At 45.4% G+C, this 13415-nt stretch overlaps 1 protein-coding gene across 1 annotated transcript in view; it reads left to right on the top strand.

The window, feature by feature from the left end:
* The window catches only part of LOC148026967 (long-chain-alcohol O-fatty-acyltransferase-like), a 36618-nt gene extending 34548 nt beyond the window's left edge, over positions 1 to 2070 (top strand). The window contains exon 4 of the mRNA XM_087690361.1: positions 1942 to 2070. Coding sequence (XP_087546487.1) covers positions 1942 to 2070 — 129 coding nt within the window. The remainder of the gene's footprint in view (positions 1 to 1941) is intronic.
* Positions 2071 to 13415: the final 11345 nt, after the last annotated feature.

The following is a 13415-nucleotide window of genomic DNA, read 5'->3' as shown; positions in this document are numbered from 1 at the left end:
AACGATAAAAGATTCTGGATCAAAAACCAATATGTTCATTTGAGCCAATAGGTAGCCACGTGAGTAGTTTTTCGTAGATTGGTGTTGGTTTGCTTCCATCATGAGATGGAGATGCCCATCTTGAGAAATCCGGAGTGTTGAATCCTTGATCAAATCTCCTCTGATCCCAAATAGGAATTGAGAATAGTCTTGTGGTTGGAGGGAATTTGCAGAGGCCCTGTTGGCTATGACTACATACCAAACTAATTGTCTAAAGGTTGCCCGCAATATTTGCACTGAGGGGATTGAACCCTTCCAAGTTATTGCCTCTCTAGAGGGAATTGAACCCCCCAAATCTACTGCAATCACCAACAATCGATGGGATGAATGCAGGTAGTCAAAGGAGTCATAGGCTTCATCATGGGCTGCCAAGGACAGCATATTCAATATTGTAGCAGGGGTTCCTTTGTAATAAATAGCAGAAATATCAGTTGCATATGCTGCATGGGGCCCTTGAAAAGTAGCACAAGAGGAATATTCATGATCTGAAGTGACATTAGTAAGGCAGGCCTCTTTATGTTTGAATTTTATAAAAATCAGGTCTCTTAGAGTGTTAAAATGCCCTTTGAGATGAGCAGACATGGTAGAAACTACTTCTGAATCATTGAATGCTTTCACACAGTCTTGTAAGAGGTGCTCAGATGCTAGCAGCTGAATTTCTTTCATGCAGTGAATTTGTATTTCGTGGTTGAATTATAGGAGTCCTGGGTCTTCTTGTAGAGAAGGGGCAGGGTCTGGGCATCCTATGGGTACTTGCAGAGGCTAAAAGTTGCATTGTGTTGTCTTTGGGCTAATAGAGCCGATGCATGCATGTGAGAGGCCAGATTGAATCAGAACCTCACCTTGATCTTTGCATATAATAGAAGCATATGCCGGGCCTCCATTGTTGATTGTGTGTGCCTGGAGAATATTGCATCGTTCCAGGGCTTCCCTTCCCTTTATGCTTACATGCATATCTTTGTCTTGATCGTCTGCTCATTGAGCAAGAGCAGGAATGAAATGTGCTTGATTGTCGTCCTTGGTGATCGAGTCTCCTTGCGCCTTGTAATCATTGTCTCTGGCGAGGGGTTTGGCAGTCGATTTGGATGCTATAGAAAGAGCATTAAAACTTGCATCTATGATGAATTTAGCCCCATCGTCTTCCGCATATACTTGTCCTTCGTCCTGGACATTGTTGCTTGGAATAGAAGCATTGGTTGATGCCGGGCTATGAAAACCTTCGAACAGGTTGAGAATAGCCTCCGGTGAAAGATGAGATGCACAGCAGGGGTAGAAAATGGCAAGCATGGTCCCCTGCTCTGATACCATGTGGGGAAACCAGGAGGACGTAGGAGGTTCAGAAGAGAAGCCATGAGAAGGCTCTCAGAGGGAAAACAGAACAGACAACAAGAACAAGAACAAGAACTCAACAGAAATAAAAGGAAGAAGTTCTATAGAAGGACACGACCATTTCTTGATTGATTTGTATGGCTTTAAATAGCCTAAAGGTCGTTACATCGGTATATGTGAATATGCCTTTGATGATAAGGCTTATTTATACCAACACGGCCAGGCAAAAAGCGTCCTGATCTCTGCAGCTCTAGTGGCCGGGGCAGCTTCAATCATGATATTGATCAACACACTGTGATGTCTTCTCACGATGTTGACACTCATATGATGTGCTTAGAGAAGACGGACAAGGAGAAGAAGAAGAAGAAGAAGCCCTCCCTCCGCGCTCGCTGCCTTGTTCTCATGGTGACTTTACTCGTCTCGGGGCTCGGCCATGAGCTCATCTTCGTTTGCGCCCACATGAATCCAAGGGCGGCTTCTGGCAAGACCACGGCCTTCTTCCTGGTCCATGGCTTGGCTACCATGGCTGAAATTTGCTTGAGAAGATGGATGTGGCCATGGATGCGTCTGCAGCTGCCTCGCCCGTTGTGTGTTGTATTCACATTAAGCTTCTTGTACATAACCATGGCGTGGCTTTTCATTCCTCGGCTTACAAGAGTTGCACATGTCTGCCCATCGGACCATTTCCTGGGTATAATTTGATTTTTCGTAAAATGCAGATATCGCAATGCAACCCTGATGTTATGTTGTGGTCACTTTCTTGTCACCAACAACCTGATCACTATCGCTGACAACTGAAGACCAAGAATTATTTGCCACTATCATAGACTATCTATGCCATCCCAATATTTACCATTACCTAGGACCAAGTGTGAACATGATCATGAGTGGTGGTGGGACTAGAGCTACGGAAGATTTATGTGTTTGGAAAACTTTAGAGGCTCAAGATTCAAGGATATAGATGATTGACTGGGTATTTTATGATAAAATGGTTGAGGAAAGGAAGAAAAAGTTATTTTCTAAAGAGTGGATAAGGTTTTGGAACAGGGAGAAGAAACTTGAGGTCAAGCAAAGAGAGGCAACCATGGTATTGCATTGCTACTTAACCATGCTTGCAAAAACACAAATAGCACATATTTGCATATTAAAATTTGAGGCACACACACACACACACACATTATACTCTGTGTGAGTATAATGTGTGTGTGTGGTTCCAAAGTCCATACTTCCATGTATCTTTTCAAACTTATTATCTGCGTTAGGGTCTCTATTAAACATTGCTAATGTTGCAATCTCAAGCTCTCTCTCTCTCTCTCTCTCTCTCTCTCTCTCTCTCTCTCTCATTCATTTCAATGCATGTGTTAGCACTATAGCTTACTTCAATGCTACTATTTACTTCTACATTTCTACCATCTTATTTTCAACGCTTGTTGGAGAGAGTCATGCCTTCTTTAGCACTATAACTTACACTTCAATACTAGTTAGATAGCCACACCATTGTTAATATGCCTATTTCTTTCTACATTTTATACTATCTCACACTTCAATGCTTGTTTGAGAGGGTCATTCCCAGTAGAGTAACAATATCGAAGCACACGCCTCTACAAAGAGAGATAATGTGTGAGCTGTGCAGAAGGAATTGTAGATGGTGAGCTTTAGATATCCACTTCGGTGATTTTGGCTTTGATGGTTATGCGATTCATCACTATTCGTATATGATAATAGCAATTAAAGATATAGAACTCAAGTGTTTGAGAGAGGCCCATTGGTCATAAATTATGGGAGGTAGTTAGCCATAAGCTTAGATGTAATGGTTGCATCAGTGTCGTCTTCTATGCTCTTTGTTTTTTTTTGCATGTGGTATCATGGGTTCGAGCGATTTGTTGCCTTTGAAGTTTTGATTAGTCCAAGGATGTCAAATTTCCACAGAAGTTCGCACTTTGTATAATATGGGGAAAGCCATTACATTTTGAACTTGGGAGCGCTCATTGCAATCAATCCTCAATCTTGAACTCTCGATATGGTAGCCATGAAACTAATTGGCAAACATTACCAATTTGTCTGAGCACAGCTATCTGGGCACTACCATGGGAGCACTCCATCATGCATATCTGGAGAGCACGGCCTCAATTCTTCAAGTCCTGCAACCAGATCAGTTTTTTCTAGCATGTAGCGACAAGACAGATACTATTGAAAAAAATTTACGCTTACACAGATTGACATGTGTTTGTAAGTGTGGGGACAGATTCGTGTTTGGTCCTGATCATGTATTGATGGGCATTGCTTGAAGAAGAGTCATACACAGATATACAAGCATTGTAGTTGCTTTTGAAGCCTCTGCCAGGTTGCTCGTTGCATGTGTGTGGGACAGAACTATATCAAACATTCTCTCTCTCTCTCTCTCTCTCTCTCTCTCATATGACTCACGAGTCATGGGCGAATCCCAGCTCTCCCTTTCTGAAGTTCTTGTAGAGATACAGATTAGAGCTTGGAGGAGACGACTACCATGGTGTCGGAGCTAAGCCTTCATAGGACCCTGTCCTTTCGGCTTGGGGAGTCAGTGGAGGGATTGCTGCCTTTCAGGCCAAAAGAGAGCCTTCAAGCTCCCTGCTCATCACTAGCCATCAAAACCCTGACCAGATAACATGACCCTTTGATCCCATCCACGATGACCCCCCTCCACAAAATTATCACAGCTCTACAAAAACACTTGCAGCAGCCCCCAACAAACTACATCCTCTCTTCATGACAGCTACTCCATGAAATCATTCCTCCTGTCGTGACGAGCTCGCCGATCCCCAGAACACATACAGACTGACCGATAATAATCGATATTCTCCTAAAACATGAGTCGCTATGTGTGGCGGTACGAGCGCTGCCGAGGTCAGTGTTGGAGCACTGTGTGGGATGGTCAAGGGAAGGTCGATCCGACTCCCAGAATCGAACGTAACCAAAATCGGACCACCCAGAATCGGACGTCCGATTCTGATAATCAGACTCCTGAAAATCGAACATCTGAAAATCGAATTAAAAACAGTCAAAATCGGACAGGTATCTAGAACACAAATTTTGACGCATCTAAACCCCCAAATTGACCAAAAAGGCTACGTAGAGCTAAAGGCACATCACAGATCCATCACTGGCTAAAATTTAGAGCACGTAGTTCAAAATTTGGCTATAAACGGTCCTCCAAATTGTGCATGGCTTTTACCGTAATGGCCCTGCGGGCCGGGGGGGACTGCCCCCCCCCCTCCCTGAACCCCCGCAGAGGGGACTCTGCCCCCTCCGCACCTCCCCCAAGTAGGTTGGGGAGAAAACGCGCGCCATGAGAGGTCCTCCAAAACAGACCTTAGTGTAGTAATGGCTCTACACGAGCATGGATTCTCACTTGCAAAAGAGCAACCAAAAGCCCGTACCCAAATAGAGACAAACAGAGACCCTAGAACCTCAATTGGCCAATCTAGCCATCCAATGCAAAAATTCCACACCACAAAAACACATGTACATTGTGTTCAAACTGTGTCTAGTCGAAGTAGAATGCAGCATCATCGAGCTATCAATGCGAGGATGACTAGACATGACACTCTTGATGAGAGATGTACCTTGAGCAACACTGCACAGACGACCCAAGACATTGGTGGAGAATCCACGTTTGGTCATGCATGTGGAGACTCAAGGGCATCTGTGAGAAGGCTTAAATTTACAAGCCAAGACCCGGAAGATAAAGACATAGTACCACCTGCTTATCTTAGGGTCAAACTCACCGCGAAAAGAGAGCATACTATTGATGCTCTGATTGATGAAGGAGCAGATTTTAACATCTTGACCTATGAATCATGGACCCTACTAGGCCAACCAGAGCTCACACGGACTAGTGCAACTCTTAGCCCTTATGGGGGACACCCACAAGCACTCATAGGGAAGTGCAAAATCCTTGCAACAATTGAAACGGAAAGCTTGCCTATCCTATTTCATGTTCCTCCAAATAGTGCTAGCTGCGGGAAAGAAACCCTCCTAGGAAGACCCTTCAAAAGGACGACCAAGTGTGAGGCCGACTATGTAGCACAGAGGATACACTTGACACTACCGGGTGTGAGGATAGTCACAACCTTTAGCAAGGGTGACCTCATCAAACCTCGAGGGAAAGGCAAGGAAGGTGCTGAGTAACAGTCAAGCCTATTAACGAGGGCAAGGACTTGTTGGAAGAGTTGATACGAGCACCGGTCGAGCAACGAGAACCAGTGAGTGAGGCCATGCTTGAAACAAAAAGGTTAGGAGACAAGGCCAAGGATGGGGTTTGGACTTACAAATATCGTAGAAGACCACGAAAGAAGCCCAAGCCTTATAGACGAAGGCATCAACAAAGAGCTAGCACAATGCCATGATGGATATCCAAGGCGTTGCTTCGTGCTCAAGGGTATTATGTAGGCAATCAATGGATTTGGGTACCAAAACTCCCTGCTAAGCCACCTCTATCAGAAGCCCAAATTATGTCCAAAGCAAAGAGGCGTAGGAGGAAACCTAAATGAAAATCCAAGTCTCGAACCAAAAATATTGGAGTGATTGAGCCCCTCGCTATTGAAATCAAGAAACCAAACATGGCCTATCAAAAAGTAGATCCCCAACCTGGCGTACTTAGCAAGCAGATAGCAGAGGTAACTGTCGAGCAAGCACAAGGTCCACTAGTGCCCAGGGAGCCTTTGATTTCCCAAGAGGATAATGAGCACCACAGGCACAACATTGCTCAGGATGAGGCTGATTGCTCAACAAAGCTAATGACAGAATCATCTAACAATCACAAGCAAATTCTCCAATTAGTGCCAAGCCCACGTAGGAGTCCCAAATCTCCTACATCCTCTTGACCTAAATGGACACGGGAAGCACGGCAGTAGCAGCCTCGTGCCGCTGCTCAACCTACACAAGTGAATGTGCAAAGGGCAACAAAAGGCACGACCACTTCTGATCTGCCTAAGGACTTGGCACCGCAATCTACCAATGGTAGCCAGTCCACTGAACTAGCCACCACTACTTCCAATCAGGGACCACAGCAGTCACAATCTTTGGCCATGACAACACCCCTTGCGGAACGTGTCCTTAGTGGTTTACCTGTGGAGGAGGTGTCGCAACCAACTCCCTCGACAACTCCAGCACTTTCAAAGTGCCTAAAGCCTAGGCTGGAGAAGTTACACACAAGGGAGTTGGCTGAAGAGCTAGACTCTCCGAAAAGGGAGGCAGTTGTGCTCTCACAACCTAGCGAGGCTATTCAGTAGGCCACGGCCATGTCCCATAAGGACACACTAGAGAAAGAGAATGCTGAGGCCCAACCAAGCACATCAACGGTTGACCTAGTCCAAGGTGCTGAGTCGTTGAGAGATGCACCTTCACTGACCAAGAAAAAGAGGAGAAAACATCGAAAACAACAGCAGCTACAGGTGGTTGTGGACCCCAAAAACATTGAGACCAAGAGTGCTGGAGAGCTGGGAAATAAAGCATCAAGTCCATCCACCAATGAGTCCATTGATGTCTCTCCTAATAGCGGTGAAACCTCAGTCACATCTGTGTGCTCTGAAAAATCAAAGCAGTTGTTGCCATCAATAGTTGCTTTCAACACTCAATCCACTGACAATAGAACTCACATCGACCAATCAAGAGTGGATACAACACTATCACGACGGGATGACAAATTCACACCAGTCACACCCAAGGAGAACCATGACACAATAACGAAGCCTCAAGAGAAACATGGAAACCCCAAGAGCATGAGCAATCCTAGTGTTGACCAATCTTGCTCAATTAGGCCTGAACCCCCAGCTATGCTAAAGCCTAGACAAACTCCTAGAACCTTGCATGAGATGGCGACCGAGCAAGCCCTCGTTGAACATAGAAATATCGCAGAATGCTTAGCTGAGTTGGATGCTAAGCTCAAGGTGTTCGCACGAGTCTACGTCCTTGCGGACGTCGGCACAATCCCCAAGGAGCAGCTTGGAGATTACTTGCCCTTTCCTCTATCCTGGGAAGAGCAAGAACATCTTAACGAGCACTACGACAGGCTCCTGCATGAACGCATGTGACTCATCTCTGACAAGGAAGCCGACGAACTACACTTAACTGTCACGTTCAATGATGTGCTCTGCCAACCAAATCTCTTAGAGATAGAGCAACTAAAGCGACTAACAAAGGGCCGAAGTCAATTTGAATAGCGTTGGTGTGAGAACCGCATTGCAATGGCTGAACTAGGGGCTCAGATCATGACAGTCTCTGAGGAGCGATTGGCCAAATGGCGATCCCAAAGGGACCCAACCTATGTGGCACCAACTTCCCTTCGAGTGCAGACTACCATTCGGGGTACAGACTTGGCTGAACCTAGCCAAGAAAACTCTCTGTTTGATAAGGTTCTCACTGAGGAGGAGCTACATGTTGCCAGTAGACTCGGACAAGGGTCCATGCTGCTTGATGTGGCAAAATATCTATCGGTACTAAGTAAGCTGCCACAAGTACTGGATGCGTGTGCCACGCTCCAGTACAACCCCGAGTTCTACAATTGGTTCTTATCCTCGTGAAGTGACATGGATTCATAAATATGTATATAAATAAACACTGATTTTTGTGTCACCGTGTATAAACAATATCAACACACATAAGCAATGATAGTCAAGTGCAAGGAGAAGAGTTGGGTCTGACAGGATAAGCTTCTCAAGTCCTCCTCTCATCACGCATTTAAAAGCCATGTGACCATCCCCACCTCCAAGTGAAGGGCATGCAATCCACATTACCGCCATAGGAAGCCTTGACCAACAACTCTGATGGTGTAGACAAGGTATAGTCCCTTTCCATACACCTTCTTCCCTTTCCGGTCTATCCTTCCGAGGAGGAGCCCTGCCTAAATCCATGATCGCCAGCCAAGGTAACTCGGCGTGAACCAAGATCTGCTAATGGCAGGAGGCTAAATATACATCACAGGGTCCATCCCTCTACAACAAGCACTGCATGCCCCACCCCTCCCCTTCTCTCCTATGCGCTTGATAATGTGCACTATAATCCCTTATATATGAATGGTCTTATCATGTGACAAATCCTAATCCTTGATTCTCATCTTATAGGCCCCCCGCAAGGAAAACATGGAGAACCAAGGGCAGCTAGCTTGCAAGGACGCTCTCCGCAGCCGACAAGAACATGCAGCACATGCCCCTCCGCCAGTGCGCTACGTGCCCACTCTTAAAAGGTATGCCAAGAAACACGGCCCCAAGTGACACCGCCCCGGATGAAGGCCAAAGAATCCATAGGCCAGGGGAGCGAACGCTCAGAGAGGCACACAAAATGTAGCAACGCCAGTTGCACAGACACCCAACGTACGCTCGGGTACCAGGTGCTCAGGAAGTGACAAGGCGGCCAGGGATAGGGCAAAATTTAATGAATTGTTTAAAGGCATTCTGGAAACGGTAGCGGCCCGGGACTACACCATTCATGTCCCAGTCGACATGTTCCCTACCCAGCCTCACGGGAGCCCCGCACTAGCACCGCCCCAGTCGCCGAGCCAACTGGACTCAGCCCGCCTCGTACCTATCGACTAAATCCCTATGATGTACAAGTAGCTCGACAAGTCAGCTTGCCAGAACATTTTGTTTTTTGATGAGTAAAGGGGCAAGATCCCCATTTATACACATTCTCGTTATTTTTTGTTAATGTATGCGACCTTAACAAGCAATGAAATAGGCATCCCAATAGACATCATAGAATTCTAAAAAATTATGTCTTATCATGATTGTATTTGTTCGATGCACTTAACACAAGCGAGCATATACTCTCACGAAGTGACAAGTGGATGCAAGATAATGCAGGTCCTTGTGCGAAAGTGTCCAATGCCCGATCACCGCAAAACCATTGACCCCACAAAGAGCCGCGACAAAGCCATGTTGTCGAAAGCAAAAATCACCCTTGCTGACCACCCACATCGCATGGCCCAATGCACATTCATGGGCCACGCTCCCTTTCTGGGTCAAGCTCTATAGTTGGCTCACGACAGTCGTTACCTCAATTGTACCAACATCGTGTGTGTCGCAAGGAGGTTTGCAATATCTCAAGTGTATCTCCCCATCTCAACAACTTCTTCTCTAACAATGAGGCTAGGGCACAATCATCACTGTAATATCCATTTCTTAAGCCTTTGAAGCTTGACATTTTCCAACCCATTGAAAGGCTGCTAGCCTCAACATATTGTAATGGTTGTACTTAGGCAAGTCCCAAAAAAAAAAAAGAGAGAATAGAACGAAAGAACGAAAGAAAGAAAAAAGCACAAGAAAAAGAAACAAAAAGAAAGAAAGAAAGAAAGAAAGAAAAAAAGAGCACCCACGATCACAGCACAGCACCTAGGGGTCCTCAAATTAGGTACGTCCAGTGACCTTGGTCGACTGGCTCCGTCCCTAGTCCCCTCACCCTTTAGCATCACCCACAATTGTTCAGGGCACATCAAGGGCAGGACATACCTAGGGAGCTTATCTCGCCTATGGTTAGACCTGTCACCCTGACCCACTTGCACAATTCTCTCTTGCACTTTGTCTTAGTACCATTGCAATCAGTGGTGGTAAGCACCGCACGATTGGCCATGAAAAGTACACCGTCCTCATCAAACGAGTCCAATAGCTTCCAGCTACCAAAAGTGCGGGGTCCCTGTATTCATTTATGCTACGTCGTGCAGTCACGATGCAAAGGATGTCTCATATACCTTCACATGTACTTCTTCTCAACATGGACAACTTTGCTTCATCCATGCATTGTTACGAGAAACTAGCCCACGGTCTTCTAACTACGTAATATCTAAGTATGCACGAGCACTCATATAATATCTGCACCGAAGTATCTACACAGTTTGGGTCCTCAAGTGCAAGACAATACTCTCAGCTTGCTTAGAGTTCGACCTGTCTTCCAAACTAATCAAAATATGTATTGTGCACAATAAGAAGACTAGCACTATCCCTTAGGGAGAAACCACATGAGAGGTTTTCAATTGCAGGTATTGAAGACTCCAACGAAGGCGTCGTTCGCTCTTCATCAACACTCAACTCTGAATTCCTATCCTTATCACCCTGTAAGCCTGCCAAGAATCAGCATGTACAGAATCTCCAACACACTCCCACTTCTACTCCATCATTGCAAGCCCCCAAAGAACAGCCCTACCACCAACTCCCATTGCCCTACCACCTACCACTCAACCCACCAATGAGCCCCCAATGACCTTCCTCCCCACCACTACCAACACTCCGCCATAGCAACCACAGACGTCCTTGCAACCCATGTCTTCGGTGCATGCTAAACGCTTGCTACCTACGACAGTGAGTGCCATGGGACTGGCACTCGTCTAGGAGGGGGGTAATGTTAACCCCAACACGAAGAAAGCAAAAGGAAATAAAAAAGACGCAGGGCAAAGGCGGAAAAAAGGTAGCTCGACTAAAAAAAGAAGAGGAGAAAAGGCCAGAAGCGCAAGGGTAACCTTAAAAGTCCAAGGCAAATGCAAAAGGGAAAAGGTGCATTTTAAAATCCAAAGGTGCTCCCTGAGATCTTGTAAAAGAGTGCCAGGCGGTGGCAAATCCGGAAAGCCAAAACAGAAGATAAAGACAAAGGCCAAGGCAAAGAGAAACGGAAAACAAAGGCGCACGAGGAAAAGCGCAAGTCAAACTATTGTAAAAGAGCGCAAGTGCATCATGGTTTAATTCAAGGAGCGTCGGGCTCTCACCCATGCAATTTGTAAATGTAGACGGGTGGTGGAAAGGAAGCTAGGAAGATAGAAGGACAATGGGAAAAAGGGCCTAGGCTATGGCTGGCCATGTAAAAAAGGGGAAAAGGGGATGACCGCCCAAAAGGGATTTAGGGTTTTGTATATAAAGTTGAAAAGTGAATGAGAAGCTCATTCTTGTGTGTGGCAAAAAGTGGCTCTCCTCTTCTTCTTCTTGCTTGCTTGAGCTTGTTCTTGAGAGAGGGAGTGTGAGAGTGTGAGGGAGTGAGTGTGTGAGGGTGAGGGACCGAGGAGGAGAAGCTCTCCATCTTCTCCTCTCTTCTTCTCTTCTCTTCTCTTCTCTTGTCTTGTCTTGTCTTGCTCGCGGCAATGGAGCTTGGAGCGTGGAGCTTGAGGATGGAGCTTTCTTGAAGCTTGCACTTGGATCGTGGAGCTACCGGAGTGCGTGGGAGAGGAGGCAACTCGAACGGCACGGAGGTAAGCTCACTACACCCGTAGATATGGATGGCACGTCGGTTATGTGAGAGGTAGCCATTAGTGCTCGGCTTGGAACGCCTAAAACAATAAGCAGTCCGTGGGTCTTGGCGGTTGAGTGAAAGCTCCCACATTTGACTTGCGCTTTTCCTCGTGTGCCTTTGTCTTCCGTTTCTCTTTGCCTTGGCCTTTGTCTTTATCTTCTGTTTTGGCTTTCTGGATTTTCCACCGCCTGGCACTCTTTTACAAGATCTCAGGGAACGCCTTTGTATTTTAAAATGCACCTTTCCCCTTTTGCATTTGCCTTGAACTTTTAAGGTTGCCCTTGCGCTTCTGGCCTTTTCTCCTCTTCTTTTTTTAGTCGAGCTACCTTTTTTCTGCCTTTGCTCTGCGTCTTTTTTATTTCATTTTGCTTTCTTCGTGTTGGGGTTAACAAATTACAATAAGAAAAAGTGTTTATGAATATCTCTCGATGTAAATTGTATATGATAAATATAATAACCATAGTCATCATAACAAAAAAGAACAAAGGTGTAGGCCAGAAGACATTACATGACTAAAGGAATAAGATAGAGCACAATGCAGAGGATCATTATCTGAGAGCTCATCTCGATATAGTAGATCATCAAAAGGGTTCTACAACATAAGCAAATATTAATCCAAATTTGGATATGACATAATGAGAATTACAAGTTGTTGAACCATCAAAAGAGACATGACATACCATGACCATGGCACACATAGAGCTTGTAGATGAGGGCGTTCAAACCATGCCTTTTTGTATATATTGTTTCAAGCTAAGTGGGATATTATCAGCTATATTGAAAATAATAAAGCCTTCATAGCAAATAGAAAACTTACAAAATCCTCCAAGTAGTTTCTATGGCTAACATTTCCAGGGTGATGCATGACGATTGCCTCTAGCCATACCCTCATCACCCCCATTGCTGCCTCCATCCATTTGAGGAGGAAGTGGCCTCCTCCTTGAGTATCCTCCAATCCTCCTTGTGTAGCCATTGGGGCCTCCCTCTCTCATAGTTTATTGCCTTGCATGCATCGAATTGCCTATGAAACATGTTTGTGTTCATCTATTGCATCATCCATCCTATGGAGAATACATTATGTTAAAAAACTTGCTAACATATCTTGCACATGCATGCCATAAATCTCTTCCCCCTCCTCATCATTCATGAGCACCTATGGTTTTATCTCACCAAGTGCATGTAGGCTAGTAGTGGGCAAGGTGTAACATAAGTCCTCTCCCACCTAGGACTATATTGCTTAGCATATCCAAGAGAACCCTCTATATCAAGTGTACCTCTAGGGGTGCCACTTGTAGAAGATTGAGAAAATCCAGTGTGTTGCAAGGGAGACAATACCTATGGATATGGTGAATGTGGGTGACCATCATCTACTTGTTCAATGGGAGGGGATCACAACATTTGTGTCACCACGGTAACCACATAGGAGCCACTCTCCCTACTGGCATCTTGAAGAGTGAGAGGAGTACCAACTCACTATGGGATCATAGTGTCTACATCTCACAACTGGTCGTGGGATCATAGCATCTATATCTCCACAACATCCTTGGGAGCTAGTTGCCCTAAAGTCAGGAGTGTCCTATATTGAGAACTTCTAATATGATGAGGAGACACAACCTCTATACCTCCAGAGTATCCACCAAATCCACCATCTACTTTAGTTAATTGAGGTGTATTTGATTCTCCCTCTACGGTCAACATGAAGTGTTGATTGTGCCTACTAGAGACTAAAGTGTTGGAGTGTACTAATGCAAAATGTGAGGATGTCGACTGAGACAACTTAACATATGCTTTATGTCTAA

The sequence above is a fragment of the Lygodium microphyllum genome, chromosome 13 (genome assembly GCF_053477565.2).
Source record: "Lygodium microphyllum isolate KBCC chromosome 13, Lygodium_microphyllum_v1.1.10, whole genome shotgun sequence".
Lineage (NCBI taxonomy): Eukaryota > Viridiplantae > Streptophyta > Polypodiopsida > Schizaeales > Lygodiaceae > Lygodium > Lygodium microphyllum.
This window is presented reverse-complemented; position numbering and strand designations above follow the sequence as displayed.